The sequence below is a fragment of the Nelumbo lutea genome, chromosome 1, assembly GCF_056320005.1.
Source record: "Nelumbo lutea isolate HS-2025 chromosome 1, American lotus-T2T, whole genome shotgun sequence".
Taxonomy (NCBI): Eukaryota; Viridiplantae; Streptophyta; class Magnoliopsida; order Proteales; family Nelumbonaceae; genus Nelumbo; species Nelumbo lutea.
In genome coordinates this window covers 100,222,079-100,238,762 of record NC_142684.1, presented here as the reverse complement: position 1 = coordinate 100,238,762, position 16,684 = coordinate 100,222,079, and the positions used below count along the sequence as shown (strand labels likewise).

At 40.8% G+C, this 16,684-nt stretch overlaps 1 protein-coding gene across 1 annotated transcript; it reads right to left on the bottom strand.

Moving 5' to 3' along the window:
• Positions 1 to 588: 588 nt before the first annotated feature.
• On the bottom strand, positions 589 to 2,123 carry LOC148876407 (uncharacterized). The gene is made up of 3 exons (XM_088966773.1): positions 1,978 to 2,123; positions 1,458 to 1,876; positions 589 to 1,343 (listed from the first exon to the last, which is right to left on the bottom strand). The coding sequence occupies exons 1-3, from the start codon at positions 2,030 to 2,032 to the stop codon at positions 807 to 809; spliced, it is 1,011 nt and encodes a 336-aa protein (XP_088822899.1). The 5' UTR covers positions 2,033 to 2,123; the 3' UTR covers positions 589 to 806.
• Positions 2,124 to 16,684: the final 14,561 nt, after the last annotated feature.

The following is a 16,684-nucleotide window of genomic DNA, read 5'->3' as shown; positions in this document are numbered from 1 at the left end:
AATTTTGAGTCCCCTGATCAATTCGTTTCAGTTCCATCCTTCAGGGTCTGTGAAACATTGGTTTATTTCTTTTGTCATTGACATGGAGATTCAGCAGGAAGGAGAAGGCTTTTTTAACTGAGGGTTGGAGTGTGGTTTTTATCAGTCTTGTGTTCATCTACTTCGGTTGATCAGTTCCATCCTTCAGGGTCTGTGAAACATTGATCTATTTCTTTTGTCATTGACATGGAGATTCAGCAGGAAGGAGAAGGCTTTTTTAACTGAGGGTTGAGAGAGTGATTTATATCAGTCTTGTGTTCATCTACTTCGGCTGATCAGTTCCATCCTTCAGGGTCTGTGAAACATTGATCTATTTCTTTTGTCATTGACATGGAGATTCAGCAGGAAGGAGAAGGCTTTTTTAACTGAGGGTTGGGAGTGTGATTTATATCAGTCTTGTGTTTATCTACTTCGGTTGATCAGTTCCATCCTTCAGGGTCTGTGAAACATTGATTTATTTCTTTTGTCATTGACATGGAGATTCAGCAGGAAGGAGAAGGCTTTTTTAACTGAGGGTTGGGAGTGTGATTTATAAACAAGACTGTCTAGTAACAAAACAATTACTGGCCTTGCTTTTCATTCATGGCGAATAAAAGATTTAACTCGTTTTGAAGTTATACATTGAAAAAGACAACCAGTAAACTAAGTATAAAACAGACTATTCCCTCAACAGATAGATTGCGTCGAGGTAGACACAAAAGAAATAGATCATAACTATCTCCTACAATATTAATATTTCTCTCAATATTGCTCTCCACCTCTCCTCTTTACTCTTCTTCGAGGAAGCGAAGATGCTTCCCTTCCGGAGAGGGCATACCCTTCAAACGAACGATACCAGGGGATAAACTTTTAATTTCTGCAACCTCTTCTCCTTCTATCTCGTCATCGCTGTTGTAGATGAACCGAGTGTGCTTCCCTGTAAACCCCGGCATTTTCTTCTGATTTACGTTCATCTTTCTTAGCCCTTCACAGAGTTCGTCAATACTATATGTCCCCACCTCTTCTTCGTCTTCTTCTTCTTCTTCTTCATAATCTTCTTCTTTATCATCTTCATTGATGATATCGTCGTCTTCATCGTCATCTTGAGGACTTGCATTAACCTGTATAGACCAGACTGATGCGTCATCTTCGTCAATTGGTTTTCCTCGTCCTCCACTCTCATCTTGGTACGTCAACACGGAGGAGCAGTCTGAGTAATCAGATGTTTCTGAATTATCAGAGAAATCAAACAGCAATGACCGAGTGACCACAGTCTTATGAGATTCAGCAGCCTCTTCGTTCTTTCCATCCATCCCTGTGACGGACTGAACACAAAGTAGGTTAGATTTTAGAATTCAGTAGGATGGGGTGGGGGGAGGTCCCAAATGGAAAGTTAGAATATGTAGTTAAAATTTTAAGCGACTGAAATCAAATAAAACCTGAGAAATGTCGGATTCAGAGAGCGTGAAAGAAGCCGATAGCGCATCCATGTCTCCATTGCTCGATAGATTAGGGACCTGGGGTGTGTTTGCTGGAGTCGGTAGAAGCACGGATGGAGAGCTCGCGACGTTGTGTAGATGGAGAAGGTGATTTTCGAAAGAGAACTTCGACAGCTCGGCTTCTTCTTCGACCTTCTGTAGAAGGGTCTTAACCTGACCTCGGAGCAAGGCCTCGCCAGAACCTGGTGTCTGCATGGGTCGGTCCCTCTTCTTGGCGAGGGATGAAGGAGTTGCATGTGAGCTCTGCAAAGCGAGCCCAACAATGGGGGAGTCGTTGGTGATGTCAATGAGCGCTGATCTATCCGATCTCCCATTTCTCTGTCTCGATAGAGTCGCCTTTTCAGATTCTTCGCTCTTCCCTGAAAACAAAGAGAGATGAGAAATGCGATACATCGGTACGACTTGTTTCAGTAAACATTTGATACATTCGTTTTGAATACTAAAAGGGAGGATCATATACTTGCAATGGAGGTTTGTGATCTTGTAACTCTTCTTGTTGACGACGGGGTTTCCATTGAAAGAATTTGGGTCCCCGAGCGGTCGGCAAGAAATGAAAAGGAGAGCAGGGAGCGGGGAGCGACAAGCAACGAACGAGAGATGTTCCCTGGCACAAATGGGTGAGATTATAAGACATTTGAAACCTGGCTCCAACGGTAAAGTTACCGTTAGAGCGTATCGACGGCTCGAAATTGCCTACGTTTTTCTCGAAAGCAGCGGTTGGGATTTTCGTTTTCTTGCTCCTTTTCTCCTCGCATGGCGCATCAAACGGTTCAGTGACCTATCAACATATGCCACGCAAGATTCATTTGGACCCCAGTATATGAGCTGACGTGGTGTTTCTTAATTGGTGATTTTAGTTTAGGGCATAAGGCCCTGAGGCGTCGAATCAAAATACATAGAGTACGAACCGTAACCAACGTAATCATCCACGTTCTTTGTTTCTTAGCGGATACAAGTGAATCTTACACCACGTATCTGGAATTCTGGTAGCTGGTGAGATCACATTGGCGCTCCACATGCACATTTCGTCGTGCATTGGGAATATCTTCCGTATTTATCATTGGAAAATGTTTCCAATATATGGGTGAGAGGTGATATCCTCTGTGGGGCGCTTGTAGAAGGTATGTCTGCATCGTAGCGAATAAAGTGAATATATCTTTTCCCTATCATAGATTTTCCCCACAACAAAATGTATCAAAAAGAAAACAGGTTTGTAGCAATGCCACGTATAAACAATCAAAATTCAAAAAAAAAAAAAAACACTAACTATGAAAATGTCTAGAGAGAATGGAGAATTCCCAAACTAACAATGAACTTGAATGCAAAAGGCCATCACTCTAGCTTCTCGGAGAGGCCAAAAAAGCACAAATAATCTTCCGATCTCCTTAAACTATGAATTTAATATGTTTCTGCTTGGAACTAAAAAATAGTATTGAAAGTAAACTAAAGAAGGAAACGGGGAATTCACTACAGCAATCGTATTTCCTAGCAACTTCCTAAAGCCAAGGAATCAAAGAAATAGAATTCTTATGCACATCTAGATCATTTTACTAGATGAAACTTGTCAAGTTTCCAAGTTTCATCGAATCCTCATCTTTTAGTGAGAAAGAAGAAAATGTTCTACAATGTTCAACCTTATTATCAGAAAGCAACAAGAAAATGAACTGAATTCTAAGTAAATATTGTGTTGGGAATTGGGGTCACTGAAACTTGGAGGAAAAGCTTTGAGCCGTGTCTAAAAACATTATTAGAATGTTATTTTCCCCTCACTTAGTTTTATTGAGTTTGTTATTGGGTTATAGGCAATTTCTTTCTCAGGATATAACAGTCTTGTGCGAGAATCTATAATCAGCAAAGTCGAAGAGTCTTCGAAGAAATCTTCCATGAGAGAGTAGCAAATCGAATTGAGAGAGACAAGAGTGCTTTTCAAAAAAAAAAAAAAAAACTTCTGTTTATTTGCTTGATTCATGCTCCTTATATAATTTCTGAAGAGTAATGGAGAAGAGGAAAATGCTAGTTTAGAAAAGGCTCTTTGAATGGTCACAATTTCAAACCTTATAACTGTTAAAAGATAATGACTATTAACTACGAATAATGCCTCTTGATTACATCTAATCGAATCGTGAACGTTGAAACATCAACGATTAGCCTCGCACCAAAAGTCGAAGCCGCTTTAGGCACAAAGTGCGCCTTATTGCGTCGCACGCACACATACGTGCATGTTGTGTGGTAGTAAGCCTCTATACTCTCCTCTTATAATTATAAGGAGTATATGCAAACTCCTATTTAAAAATTCAACACATCTTTATTAATTTCCCATTGTGGGACAAGTTGGAAAATGGTTTTAGTATAAAAAAAACTAGTTTCCAAGATAAATATGCAAGTGTTTTTTCTTCATATAATTAACCAATCAAAGTGAGATTAAAATCCAACATATTGAAACACCAATATGCGTGACATGTTAAAATCAACTCTTTAATGGAATGAAATGACAACATAAAAATGGGAACAATAAAAAGTTAAGGGTAAAAACTTGGAAAGTGAAATTAGGGTCTTTTAACTAAAGGAATTGCAACATTCTCATTTTTTTTAGTATGGTATAGATAAAGATATAGATATGATTGATTGTAGGGCTGAGTTAACTTGAATCCAATTCGAAAAAGTAGGGTTGGGTTGAAGTTTTGATTAGGGTTAGGGTTGAAATATCTAAACTTGATCTAACTTTGGATTTGGGCTAGAATTAAGACCTCTGGTTCTACCAACCCGACTTAATCAAAATTCAATTAAACTTTATATTTGCATGTATAAATATTAGGGGAAATTACTAAAATCTCCCCTAAAGCATTCAACCATTGCTCTCCTAAAGTTTGGTAATTGCAATCACCTCCCCTAAACTTTCTAAAATAGTTGCAAGTAAACCCCTCTATTAGAATACTTTAACAAGGGGCATGAAAATTTCTAAAATATCCCATTACTTTTGACCAAAATGATTATTTTCCAAATTCTCTTCATATCAATGCTATTCCAAATCCTTTCAATCTCTTTTTCAAAATTGATTTATGTTCAAATTTGCCCTTCATATCAAATGCTCATAGGTAAAGTAAGTTTATGCTTTCCTTTTCTTGTTCATAAAGTTGGTATTGTTTTTTCAATAAGAAACTAGTCTCAATAGTAATTACATGGGTATTTTCGACATTTTGTAACTCTTATTAGAGAATTGTAACTAAGGGGGTCTACTTTCATCCGTGTCAAAAAGTCCAGGAAAGATGATTGCAATTGCTAAACTTTATGGGAGGTTTTAGCAAATTACCCTAAATATTATAGGCTAAATTACATAGATCCCCCTGTACTACGGGATTAGTGACAAAGACCCCAACACTATTTTTGCACAAAGGCCCTCCCTGAACTTTTGATCATTAGACAAAGACCCCTCCATTAGTGTTCCATCAGTTAACTTCGAAAAAGATTCTGATTTTACTGTTTTAAGTTTTCTAAATGCCTAAACTACCATTTCTAATTTATTTTACCTTTTTCTCCTTTTCTGCTATTTTCTTCATCCCATTACTTTGCTCAAACTACACTCCTCTCTCTCTCTCTCTCTCTCTCTCTCTCTGGTCTAAACTCTAGAGTACAGAGAAAGAAAACTAAGAACAAAAACAGAGAGCTTCTGAAGGGGGTACCTCTGATGGCTGTGATGGCAAAGTTGAAGAACAACAAGCAAAAGCTTTCTTACATCTCAGTCGTGTCCCAGATAATCCACTCTCTACCATCTTCATCTCTCGCCCAAGAAGTTCTCTAAGAATGCCAATTGGTTTTTCAACACCTCAAGGAGACCAAGATTTTGGCTTTCGGTTCATGTTAAGTTAGTGCTGGACGATCGCACCAAGCAAAGCCATCACCACTAGAACCTCCACCGCTAAGATTGAAGAAGCCACCTCGATTATTGAAATCCTCCTGGTTTTGCCTTCTAGAGTGACTCTATTCACTACTTTCATTCCCCGTGTTCTGGAACTGCAATCAAATCATGACATAAAGATCTGAGTATATGTGGCGATCAACGTCAGTAAGTCTTAATAGAAGGCTTGAACAGTTAATTCGTTCTTCACAACTCACTAAGCAAGCGTACAATTAATTCTTGAAGAATAGGTGGTTCAGTTCAGCATGATTGCCACGATGAACTGATCTTGTTCAGTCCCAAGGACCAAGGCTACTGAAAATAGTCCAATATTGAGCGATGAAAAGATAGAACAAAACCAGAAAGTTTTGAATCGTATCAATCGATTAAGGAAAGAAGTGAGAACAACCCAAATCTAACTATTCTGGCCTTGAGAAAAGATGAAACCAATGACAAAGATCAGACCATGGTAGCATGGACTGTCTTGCCTTCAGCAAAGAGATCAGACACGAGACCTTATGGTTAAATAACAACCCTAATTCTGGTTGCATGGCCTTAAAATATTTCCTTACCCACTAAAATATAATAGTCAAGTTCTTTATGTTTGATCGGAATGTCTACTCTTTTGTAACAACTAGGATCCAATATTGACCTTTTTGATTTTGGTCTGTTACACATCCAACAAAATAAAAAAGAAAAGAGCAACTAGAGGTATACCTTCAAACACGTCTGAGATATCTGAAAAACAATTCCTCACCAAGGACCTTTCCGTATTTTGGACAGGACCTAAGCCGAAAAATCAAAACAAAAGCAGGGAATTAGATAGGGGTTCTAGTAGATAAGGGCAACTTTTGAGCCCTAATATCAATTAAAATAACATTTTTAATATAATTTCCAGAAGAAGTTAACTTTTTTTTTAAATATCAAATAAGGGCAGTTCATCTCCTTCCTCCAGGGAAGCCATCGAACCTCGAGACACTCGTTCAATCAAGCACCGATGAAGGGATGGTAATGAACTGCAGCAACAATTGGTGGGCCTTTGACACTACATGCATAAGCGCAAGAATCAATGGAAGAGGTGAATTCTCATTATACAATTTTCTGAGATTACATAGGTTTATATAGATTGAGATACGGAATTTAAAATTCAAAAATTAAATGTACAGATAACTTGATAAGTACAATAGGATCAGAGGTTGATAACAAGATAATGGTTATCTGGGGTTGATAAGCCCACAGATAACAATTATTGTTGTTATCCAGTTGATGATGTGGACAGAGTGGATTTATCTCTAGCATCCCCCCTCAAGCTGGACAGGGGTGGACCAATGGTCAGCTTGTCCTTGAGATGAAGAAACCATGTAGAGGGAAGCGGTTTAGTGAGCAAGTCAGCGAGCTGATTATTGCTAGGAACATTGATAGCTATAATTATATAACCCTTGCAAGTGCACTAGTTATCAAGTAGTATAAAAATATTGTTCCCACTAGGATTTAACAAAATAAGTACTAAAACTATAGTTTCCTTTTGATTATTTGGACAACCGAATTTTGGATTTAACAAATTTAACTACTGAAAATTAAAGACAGAAAAAATAAATAAAAACAAGGGCAATCAATGACTGAACTTGCAACGATCTAATTGAAAGCGCTAGGACTATTGGTCCACCTAACCATTCCAGTGAACATCAATTTATTAAATTAACCAAGATAATTTGTTCTTTTCATAAGCTGAGTTTTTCCTAATTTATTTAATATCCCTCCCAGGATATATCAAACATACTTCTATCAAGTAACCATTTGATTCCTCGACTAGAGTTCTCAAGATAGAAAGTGCATTAAGTTCTATGAAAAACATGTATCATCAGATGAATCATGTATATATATTCCTATATACCACTCAATTCACACTATGAGTTATTTAGTCTATTATATGAATTCATCTTTCAATTCATCCACATAAACCAAATCAACTAAGAGGTGGCCAAACTCCTAATCGCATTACGCATAATAACTCATAGACGATATGAAAATAAAAACAACTTAATTGAATTAAATAAAATTCAATCCATGGTCGTGGTTAGGCTTTCCATAGCCCTAGCTATAAATAAACTAATTCATGATAAAGGAATTTAAACAAACAATGTATAAGAAGGAACTCATGATGTTGCCCTTGAGGTTGAGATCGATGAGCTTGTCTTCTCCTTACTGCTGCCTTCTCCTTTTCTCTTCCTATGTTGCTGACTACCTTCTTGAAGGCTGAAGCTTTCTTAGAGGATTTCTCCTTGATTGCTCTAGAGATTGATTGATGCCTTGGTGCTAGTCCCCCCCCCCCCCCCCTTTATAGCTTTAGGAGGAGGGGTTGTTTCCAACTCCTTTTTGGAGTTCTTTCTCAAAAATAGAAAGTTCTAATTCCTTTTAGATCTAATCTTATCCTATCTCTCATCTGGTAATTTCAATCTCCTTTATCTTTCTAGAATTACATTAAAAAATTAAATCTGATAGGACTCTTTGCAGTTTCCTTATTCTTGTACTCGTATTGGGCTTCTGCCGCGAACTGGGCTTCCCTACGAAGTTGCTCAAACTTCAGGCCTGATTTTGACTTTGATTCAATCCGAATATATTAAAACTCAAAACATAAAAGTTGTATAGTTTTTCCTTATCTTTCCAATTCATCTTGAATCATCTCAATCGGAGTCCGGATGGCAAAGTTATGCTCAGATTACTATGCAGCACCAAAACTATGCGAAATTACCCGATTAGCCTTGTTTTTCTCTTGACGCCTTCTTTCATGCCCTGAATCGAAATACAAGCATAATGAGTCCAATTAAGTACTAATTAATTGTAAAAGACTGTATATTTAGGGATAAAAATATGTTAATTTTTATTCTCATCAAACATAGTGTATGGAGAGCAATTTGTTTGCAACCATGTCTTTAATAAAATGAACATCAAGTTCAATGTGTTTAGTATGGCCATGATGGATAGGATTCTAGGTTAAGGATTTGGCACTCATGTTATCACACCAAAAAGTGGCAGGAGAGAGCTTTACTCCAAGTTCAGAGAGTAGCATGGTGAGCTAGGAGAGTTCTATAGCTGTTGAGGCAAGGCACCGATACTCTACTTTTGTACTGGACTGAGAGACAGTAGACTACTTCTTTGAGCTCCAATACACAAGATTGGGACCCAGAAATATGGAATAACCACTTTGAGAATGTCTATCAATGGGGCAGATCGCCCAATCAGCATCAGCAAAGGTAGTGAGAGTGAGAGATTTGGAGGGACAAAGAGATATTCCATGTGTGATAGTACCTTTTAGATAGCGAAGGATTCACTTGACTGTTGCCCAGTGAACAGTGGTGGGAGCTTTAAGGAACTAGCAGACTTTGTTTACAGAAAAACAAATGTCTGGGCAAGTTAATGTCACATATTAGAGCGTACCAACAATGCTCTTGTAGAATGAAGGATCAGAGAGAGGTTCACCCTGTGAGGAGTGAAGCCTAGTGCTGGCGAACATCAGGGTAGGAGCCAGTTTGGCTTCATGCATCTAAACACGAATCAACAGATCTAATATATACTTATGTTGTGACAAATGAAGACCAAAGGGGGAGCGAGTAAGTTCAACTCCCAGGAAATAATGTGTTGGCCCAAGATCCCTTAAGGCAAACTGAGATGCTAAGTCAACAATGAGAGATGAAATAGAAGTAGAACTGGAACCTATAACTAGAATGACATCGACATAAACTAGAAGAATAAGAGTTTCCCCTTTGGTATGTCGAAGAAAAAGAGAGGAATCAGCCCGTGATTCAATGAATCCCAAGGTGAGAAGGTAATCTTGAAGTCTAGTGAACCAAGCCCGTGGGGCTTGCTTAAGGCCATACATACTGCAATTAAGCCAGCAAACAAAGGAAGGATACTAGGGATCAACAAACCCAACAAGCTGTTTCATGTACGCTTCATTAGTCAAGATACCATGTAAAAAGGCATTACTTACATCTAGTTGATGAACACCCTAGTTGTAGGAGAGAGCAAGAGAAAGAACAGTGTGGATGGTGGTAGGCTTTAACAACAGGACTGAACGTTTCATCATAGTCGACACTAGCCTCTTGACTGTATCCCTTAGCAACAAGACGAGATTTGAAACATTCAATAGTACTGTCTGACCACCGCTTGATCTTATATACCCAACGATTGCCAATGATGTTTTTGTTGGGAGGAGGAGGAACCAACGACCAAGTATTGTTGGATAATAATGCTTTATACTCGTCTGCCATGGCGAGAACCCACTGAGGGTCTTTTTGAGCTTGAGAATAGCAGCTTGGCTCAGTCTCATTGAGAGTGCTAGTCTGTAATGCATAGTGAGGATTAGGCTTAAAAACTCTACGCTTGGACTGAGTCTCCATAGGATGAGTAGAGATAGTAGGAAGTACCTTCTCAAGAGAGGGAGCAGAGGTTGTGGGAGGTTCAGTGAGAGGTGCAATCTCAGAGGAGGGTGGAGTTGTACCTATCGTTAAAGGAGTGTTGTGAAAGGCTTGCCGAAGTGGTGGAGGCCCAAGAATTGGTGGCGCAGTGAGAGGAGATGCAAAACCATTTGTGGGGGTAGTGGCAAATAGAAAGTGCCCTTCATTGAAGATAACATTGTAAGAGATATACAAATGGCCAATCGGCAAGTGAAGGCACTTATAGCCTTTATGATGAAGACTATAACCCATAAAGACACATTCATCAGAACGATATTCCAGTTTAGAATGCCGGTAGGGTTTGAGATATGGATAACATGAGCAGCCAAAAACCTTGAGTAATGTGTAATCAAGAGTAGTTCCAAATAATTTTAACCACGAAAAAGCCATGGAAAGAGTTGGAGTAGGCAATCTGTTTATGAGAAAAATAGCAGCCTCAAATGCATCATACCACTTGTTTTGAGGAATAGAGGTCATAGCCATGAGACTTAAACCTGTCTCCACAATGATGTGATGTCTACATTCCACAACACCATTTTGTTGATGCGTATGAGGACAGGAACGTCGATGGAAGATCCCCATAGAATAGAAAGCATCAGTAAGAGGCTTATACTCTGTTCCTTTATTAGTCTGAACAACTTTGATTTTATAGTCCATTAAATTTTCAACATGGTTTTTGAATGAAAGAAACAAGGATGGTGCCTAAGGTTTAGCAGTCATAGGAAATATCCAAATAAATTTAGTAAAAGCATCCACAAAAGATAAATAATATTTAAATCCTTCAACCGAAGTGGTGGGTACAGGACCCCAAACATCAGAAAAATTAATTCTAATGCATTTGTAACAACTGAACTACTAGAAGAGAAAGGAAGAGAATGGGCTTTCCCTCTAGGATAGGCTGTACAGAAGGAAAAAGTTCTATTGGAAACAGGTAAGTCATATTTGAAAATAATATGAGAAGTAATCTTATGACTGGGATGTCCCAAATGCAAATGCCAAACATCCTTGGAGGTGCGTTCTCTAATCAAAGTTGCAGGACTACTAGAAGAAAGTGATTGCACCTTGTATAAGCCATGTTTAATTAGTCCTTTGAAGAGAGTCTTCCCCGTCATCTGATCCTTTACAAGAAAACCAGAGTCATCGAATATAAACACTACACCGTTACCCTTGTAGAATTGGCTTACTGACAAAAGATTTTTAGTGATCTGAGGCACATGCAAGATGTTATGTAAATCAAAGGATCCAGAGGAGGTGTGAATAATGGAAGAACCAATATGAGAGATGGGTAAATGCATACCATTACCAACAGTGATTTCTTCAGAACCATTGTATGGATTATGTAAGGACAAATTATTGAGATCTACAATAAGGTGATTTATGGCACCAAAATCCAGATACCAGATTGAGTCACGAGAAGAACCTGTAGATGATGTAGTGTGAGAGGCTACACTCGCATTCTTGTTGGGAAACTTCTTGACCCCTAGAAGCTCTAGATATTTCCTGCAAGTAGCAGCAATGTGTCCAAGATATCCATAAATCTAACAAATAACAGAAGTATCCTTACCATTGGGTCGTTTAGAACCATTGTTAGGATGATTCTTGTTGTCCGAAGAAGAAGATTGTTGGGGCTTATTTGAATAATACTGTTGTGAGTGTCCAGAATTATTCCCCCCTTTTTTGCTTGCAACATTAGCAGAGGGAGAATCAACAGAAATAGCATGGCAATCTAAGCGCTTCTCAAAGGTAAGAAGCAGACTTTGCACATCTGGCATGGTAAATGTAGGTAGGGTAAGGCTAGGTTGGGGAGCAGCCTCTTTGAAAGGCGAAGAAGTGCCTCCAAGGAAGGTAAAAGCCTTTTGGTAAGGGGTTGAGAGATGAGAAGGTTGTGGAGACTTGTGGGGTACCAGTAGCTAAAATGCTTAGGGTTTTATGCCCTCTAACATGAGGAGGACTCCCTATTTATTGAAGAGATCGCAAGATTCTAAAAGGAAGGGGGATGAGGATATTCGCTCCATATAGGGAAAGGGAATATATTGTTTACTAGAGGTCATTGGGTGTACTATTAGGGTATTGCTACGTGTCTCATGAAGATTTTTTCAAGGATCAACTTTCCTTATCTTTAAGATCCCTCATTACTCACATGCGATATTACCTTTTTCATGCAGCATGACTAGTCCTACGTGGTGAAGATGATGTCACTATTCAGAAGCCGATATTCTAGATGTTCCTCGTGGCGATTCGTGAAGTGTTTTGCTATCATGGGGCATGTGCGTGTCTGGGCATGCATAGGCCTTGCTGTGGGCTCGGACCACTGCCCTCTCCGACCTGTTACCCAGAGCAGGTTTGCAAGTTGTGGGTTTGTCGCTCGTCATTGTAGGTGCAACTTCATCGCACACCTAATTGTGCTTGAGTCTTTTGGATAAGTCTTTCCAAGGCTTGTTCCGGTTTGGGTGCTTTCTGGTCTTGATGGTCCATGGATTTATTGTGGTTTTGCTTAATGCATTGTGGGTTTATCGTGAAGATAGCAATAGATCATAAGTTCATCGCAGCTAGGAGTAACTATAGGCTACTTGTGAGTGCTTTCATGGTATTACTCTCGGTGTCTGAGTGTTCTTTGAGAGTCTGCATGAGCTATACATACCTACATTAGCCCCCTACTTATCAATAAGTGATTACTTGTCGATAAGCATATTATCTTTTTCGTCTTTCCGTTTTACGGTGGTATTGGGTCTGATTGCATGCTCCCTGTGTTCATGCTTGGTGGCTCAACATGGTCTAAGGCTTAACCCCTGACTTTTGGTGATTTGTTTTCTGAAGCGGTCAATGTTGTTTGGTAATCATGTGTTCTAGCACCCCGCACCCCAACTATTGTCAAGAAAGAAATCACCAAAAGACAACGAGGGTCGTGACCTTGGGTGAAGCTGTTTGATAGAGGGCCCGGAAGGGATCTGATGACTAGGCTGCGGTCGTAATCTACATATCTCTCAATCGAGTGTAAAAGGTGCCACGTGTGTCAATCGGTCTTCTAATGTTCTAAGTGACGGTTTTAAATGCATAGTTATATCTCAGTATGCGTCGAGCGGTGACCCGTCTTTTGGACATATTCATAGGTTGTATTGCGGTGTTCTGTCTGGGTGTGTCTGTTCGTTTCCCTCTCGTTGGGTCATAAACTGTTTATAAAAGGACACGGTGTGCTCTATTTTGTATCATTCTTTGTGTTTCGTCTGTCTTCCCAATTTTGGTGTGCCTTTCCTTTTTACACCTTACAGGTGGGAATGGCTTTTAAACAAAACAACACTAAATTGGTTGTCAATGAGTCTGTGGGTTCTAATTCGCCATCCCTAGCAGGGCCGGTGTTGTCCCTAGAATATGTCGTGGTTCATCAACTGCTCAAGCACCATTATGAGGAGAATGATGTAGCCCCTTTGGGATATGAGGCGATCGACGGTGTTCTCGTCCCGGGTGTTCATCCAGGAGATAGGTTCATAGTGACCATGGAAATACGGAGCTTCGCGGAGATGTTTGTACGGCTTGGTTGGCTGCCTCCGATTGAGCTTCCCTCCATAATTGTCAATCCGGCGTTGAATCCATTCGTGGCGGTGATGTCCGAGGTCATGAACCTCCCTCGTGAACAAATTTCATGGACAGTCCTCGCATAGTGGTTGAGCACTCGCGAGAGTTTCTCCACAATGGGTTTTCATGTTGTAGAGATCGAAGAACGTGTTATTCGGCTAGTGCATGTATTTTAGAGGGCGGTTCTTGGGGACTCACCATTGGTTTACGATGATCTCTAGCGGACGTTCGCCATCGTGTGGAAGCAATAGAAGCAAGACTTGCTACAGCTGCATGGAGTTTCACGGACCTCAAGGCGCAATGTGTTTGATAGCGCCGCATGGTGGCAGAGTGTGAGGTAGAAATAGGTGAGCTTACAACATATGTAGCTCGGTGTAGCTTGGGAACCTCAACTTGGGGACATAGAAGCGATTAGGGAAGAGTGGACCACTCTGTGAATGTTGTATTTTGTTTTGCAGTTATGTAAATCAATTTTTTGAACAAAAGCAATAGACCTATCTTCATACTAGTGTACTTGTTCTGTTATTATTATTATATTGTTTTGCACTTGTGGGAATAGATTGTATGAAACTGCAATTGCACTTAATCATCAACACCCGGGATGACACCCTTGGTGTGTAGGGTTTGATACTAACTTGAGCAATGTTTACTCCTAATGCCGGATTCATCAACATTGTTGTCCTAGGTGTGGATACAGTGACCACTTAATCAAGGTGCTCATTGTTCCTTACTTTCGTTGTATGCTTCAGCCTCTCTATCCGGTTTTAGCACAGTGGTTATGTCGCCAGCCCTTGTCGGATTGGGACCCCTGCGAGGGAGGGGTCGTAGCGTATTGTGAGAAGAAATATCTCATTGTGCCCATAAAGTCAATTGTGTTTCTATCCTTGGTTGAATGTAGATATTCTGATTTCCTATCAATCCCCTATGATTGATAGGGACTAACGGGTCCGTCAAGAATGACCACGTGGTGACCTTTAATGGTAGAGTTGTTTGGTTGTTACTTCAGAATTATTACGTGACAGTCACACGTGTGGATGAATTTGATATCTAATATGGTCCAGAGGCGGTTACTGACGTGTCACTTTGTTTGAATTAATTTGCGTTTCAGGTCCCGCTTTTATGGGGGTATTTGAGTAATTGCCCTAGTTGCTTTTCAGCTAAGCATTATTTCGACTAATGGCCAGGAGTCTTTTCGTCTTCGCCGGCGCCGTTTGGTCTGCTACCCGTGGGAACGTCGGGAAATCCTTATAAAGACTGGGAAAGGGACCCAGGTAGATTTCTTTTCACCATCAATATTGCTTTCGTTTTCTATGTTGTCTCGCTGTTGTAATCGCCATTATTTGTGACCTTTCTCTTCCTGCTCTTTTCCTTCTATGGCTCCCCTTAGCTGCTAGGTTGTTAGAGTTTTCGAGCAACAAGTCGGAGAGAAGATGGAGAAGGTTGATAGGAAGGTTAAATGCCCTTATGTTGATTTCATTAGGGAAGTCGATATGGCAGAGTTGTTATCTGAGAACCAGGCCGCTTTGGTCACCACAGGGGTGCAGGGCTTTTGGCCTCTAGTCCCAGTGTTGAGAGGCGTAGAGGGTATATTCCATTGCATCCGCGGGAACAAATTGTTGTGCCTATGTGATCACCCCGACCAGTCTATGTCCTATAAGTGTTAGGAACCTAGGACTGATAATTCAAAGACCCCTAATATCTACACAGCTTGGGCAGAGTTTATTTTCGAAAACCCCATGTACTACCGGATGTTGCAGGATTCCGGTTTACTCCGTCTTGTGGACTGCTACACGAGTTTGGCTGGTAGGGAGGGCATGAAATACATGGGGCGCTTGTTGGAGCATTGGTGTTGTCATACCCACATATTCATTGGGGCTCTATCCCAGCAGATTATAGAGAATTATGCGATGAGCTTCTCCATGAAGTGGGTTTGTTCAAGGCGCAAGAGGATTGGGTCACCTCTCACGGAAAAATGTTGTTGAACCACTGGTTAGAATTCTGGTTCGAATCCAATAGCGGCCGCAATGTAATGGCAAGAGGCAGGGATAGTTAGTGCCATCTTGCGGCATTCATTTTGCACGTTGTGTCTCAGTTCCTCTTCCCGGGTCCCCTAGACTACTGACTTTGTACTTCTTTGGTGCCCCTTGCCGTCCTTGCCACGTCCATCCTCAGCTTCCTCTGGCTTCTATGTTCGTGGGGTATTTGTATCAGCAGCTGGATGATACTATGCAGCAGTTAGGGATCCAAGTTGCAAGCGGCGTGTCAGCTATATCTATGCGCCATTCCTTTGGATGTATTTATGTGAGCGGTACAATTTCATAGTTACCCCACGCCGGCTCACGTTCTTCATGGTCCCTATAGAAACTCTGAACGGGGACGAATTTGAAGATAAGATTTTTGAAGTGTGCAGGGGAAGCGATAGTTGCAGGCCATTTGCTATAAGAGCTTCAAGATAGCTGAAATCAGTGTGTGGCTAGCCTCATTGGACGGGTTTAAGTGAAGACCTTATTCCCAGCTGGTTCGCAATGCCATGCCGTTTTACATTGGCGCGCCTGTCCCTAGTGACATGGATCAGCATTGTGCTCTAGATGTGGGTGACCATGCGGTGGTTATAATGCGATTGGTTGTGTGGCCCGAGGTTATAGCCATCTACCGTCCGGATTGGGTGATGCGTCAATTTGGGTATGACGATTTGGGTGGGCAGTTTCTGCAAGCTTCCGAGGAAGATGTTTTCTAGATTCGTGGAGTGCACCAGGTCGGGCAAACGGTGATGGGTTCAGATGCAGTGATGTAGCGCGAGGAGGCTATTGCTACTGCCGACAATGATAATGTTTCTGAGGGTTTTGGGGTGAGGGAAGCTACTGAGCCTCGATTCCAGGTCAAGCTGGGTGGCGTGTCAGGGGGTAATTCTCCTCGACTAGAGGTTTCTGGTGACCCGGAGTATCGTTCTAGAAGTGATGAGGTGGATCCAGAATTTACTCTCCCTTCCGAAGAATTATCATACGAAGAAAAGTTGCTTCAGATATGGCAAGAGTTGTTGGGGTACTGCGCTTACCACAACATCCCACTACTGCACTTCCTGGTGGTGGAACTAGTATTGGTCCAAGGTAGAGGCATCAAGCATAACATCTCCAGCGCCATCGCTTCATTCGCGTCCCATACAATTCGGGCGGGGTGGTTACTAGAAGGAAAGTTGCACACAAAAAGATTGTGGGCCCTGCTTTGAATATGGTGGTGACTTT

Coding starts and splice junctions, on each gene's coding strand:
- LOC148876407 (XM_088966773.1), bottom strand. CDS start 2,032: ATGGAAACCCCGTCGTCAACAAGAAGAGTTACAAGATCACAAACCTCC. Junction 1,877..1,977: donor ATCACAAACCTCCATTGCAA/GTATATGATCCT, acceptor CTTTGTTTTCAG/GGAAGAGCGAAGAATCTGAA. Junction 1,344..1,457: donor CTGAATCCGACATTTCTCAG/GTTTTATTTGAT, acceptor CTTTGTGTTCAG/TCCGTCACAGGGATGGATGG.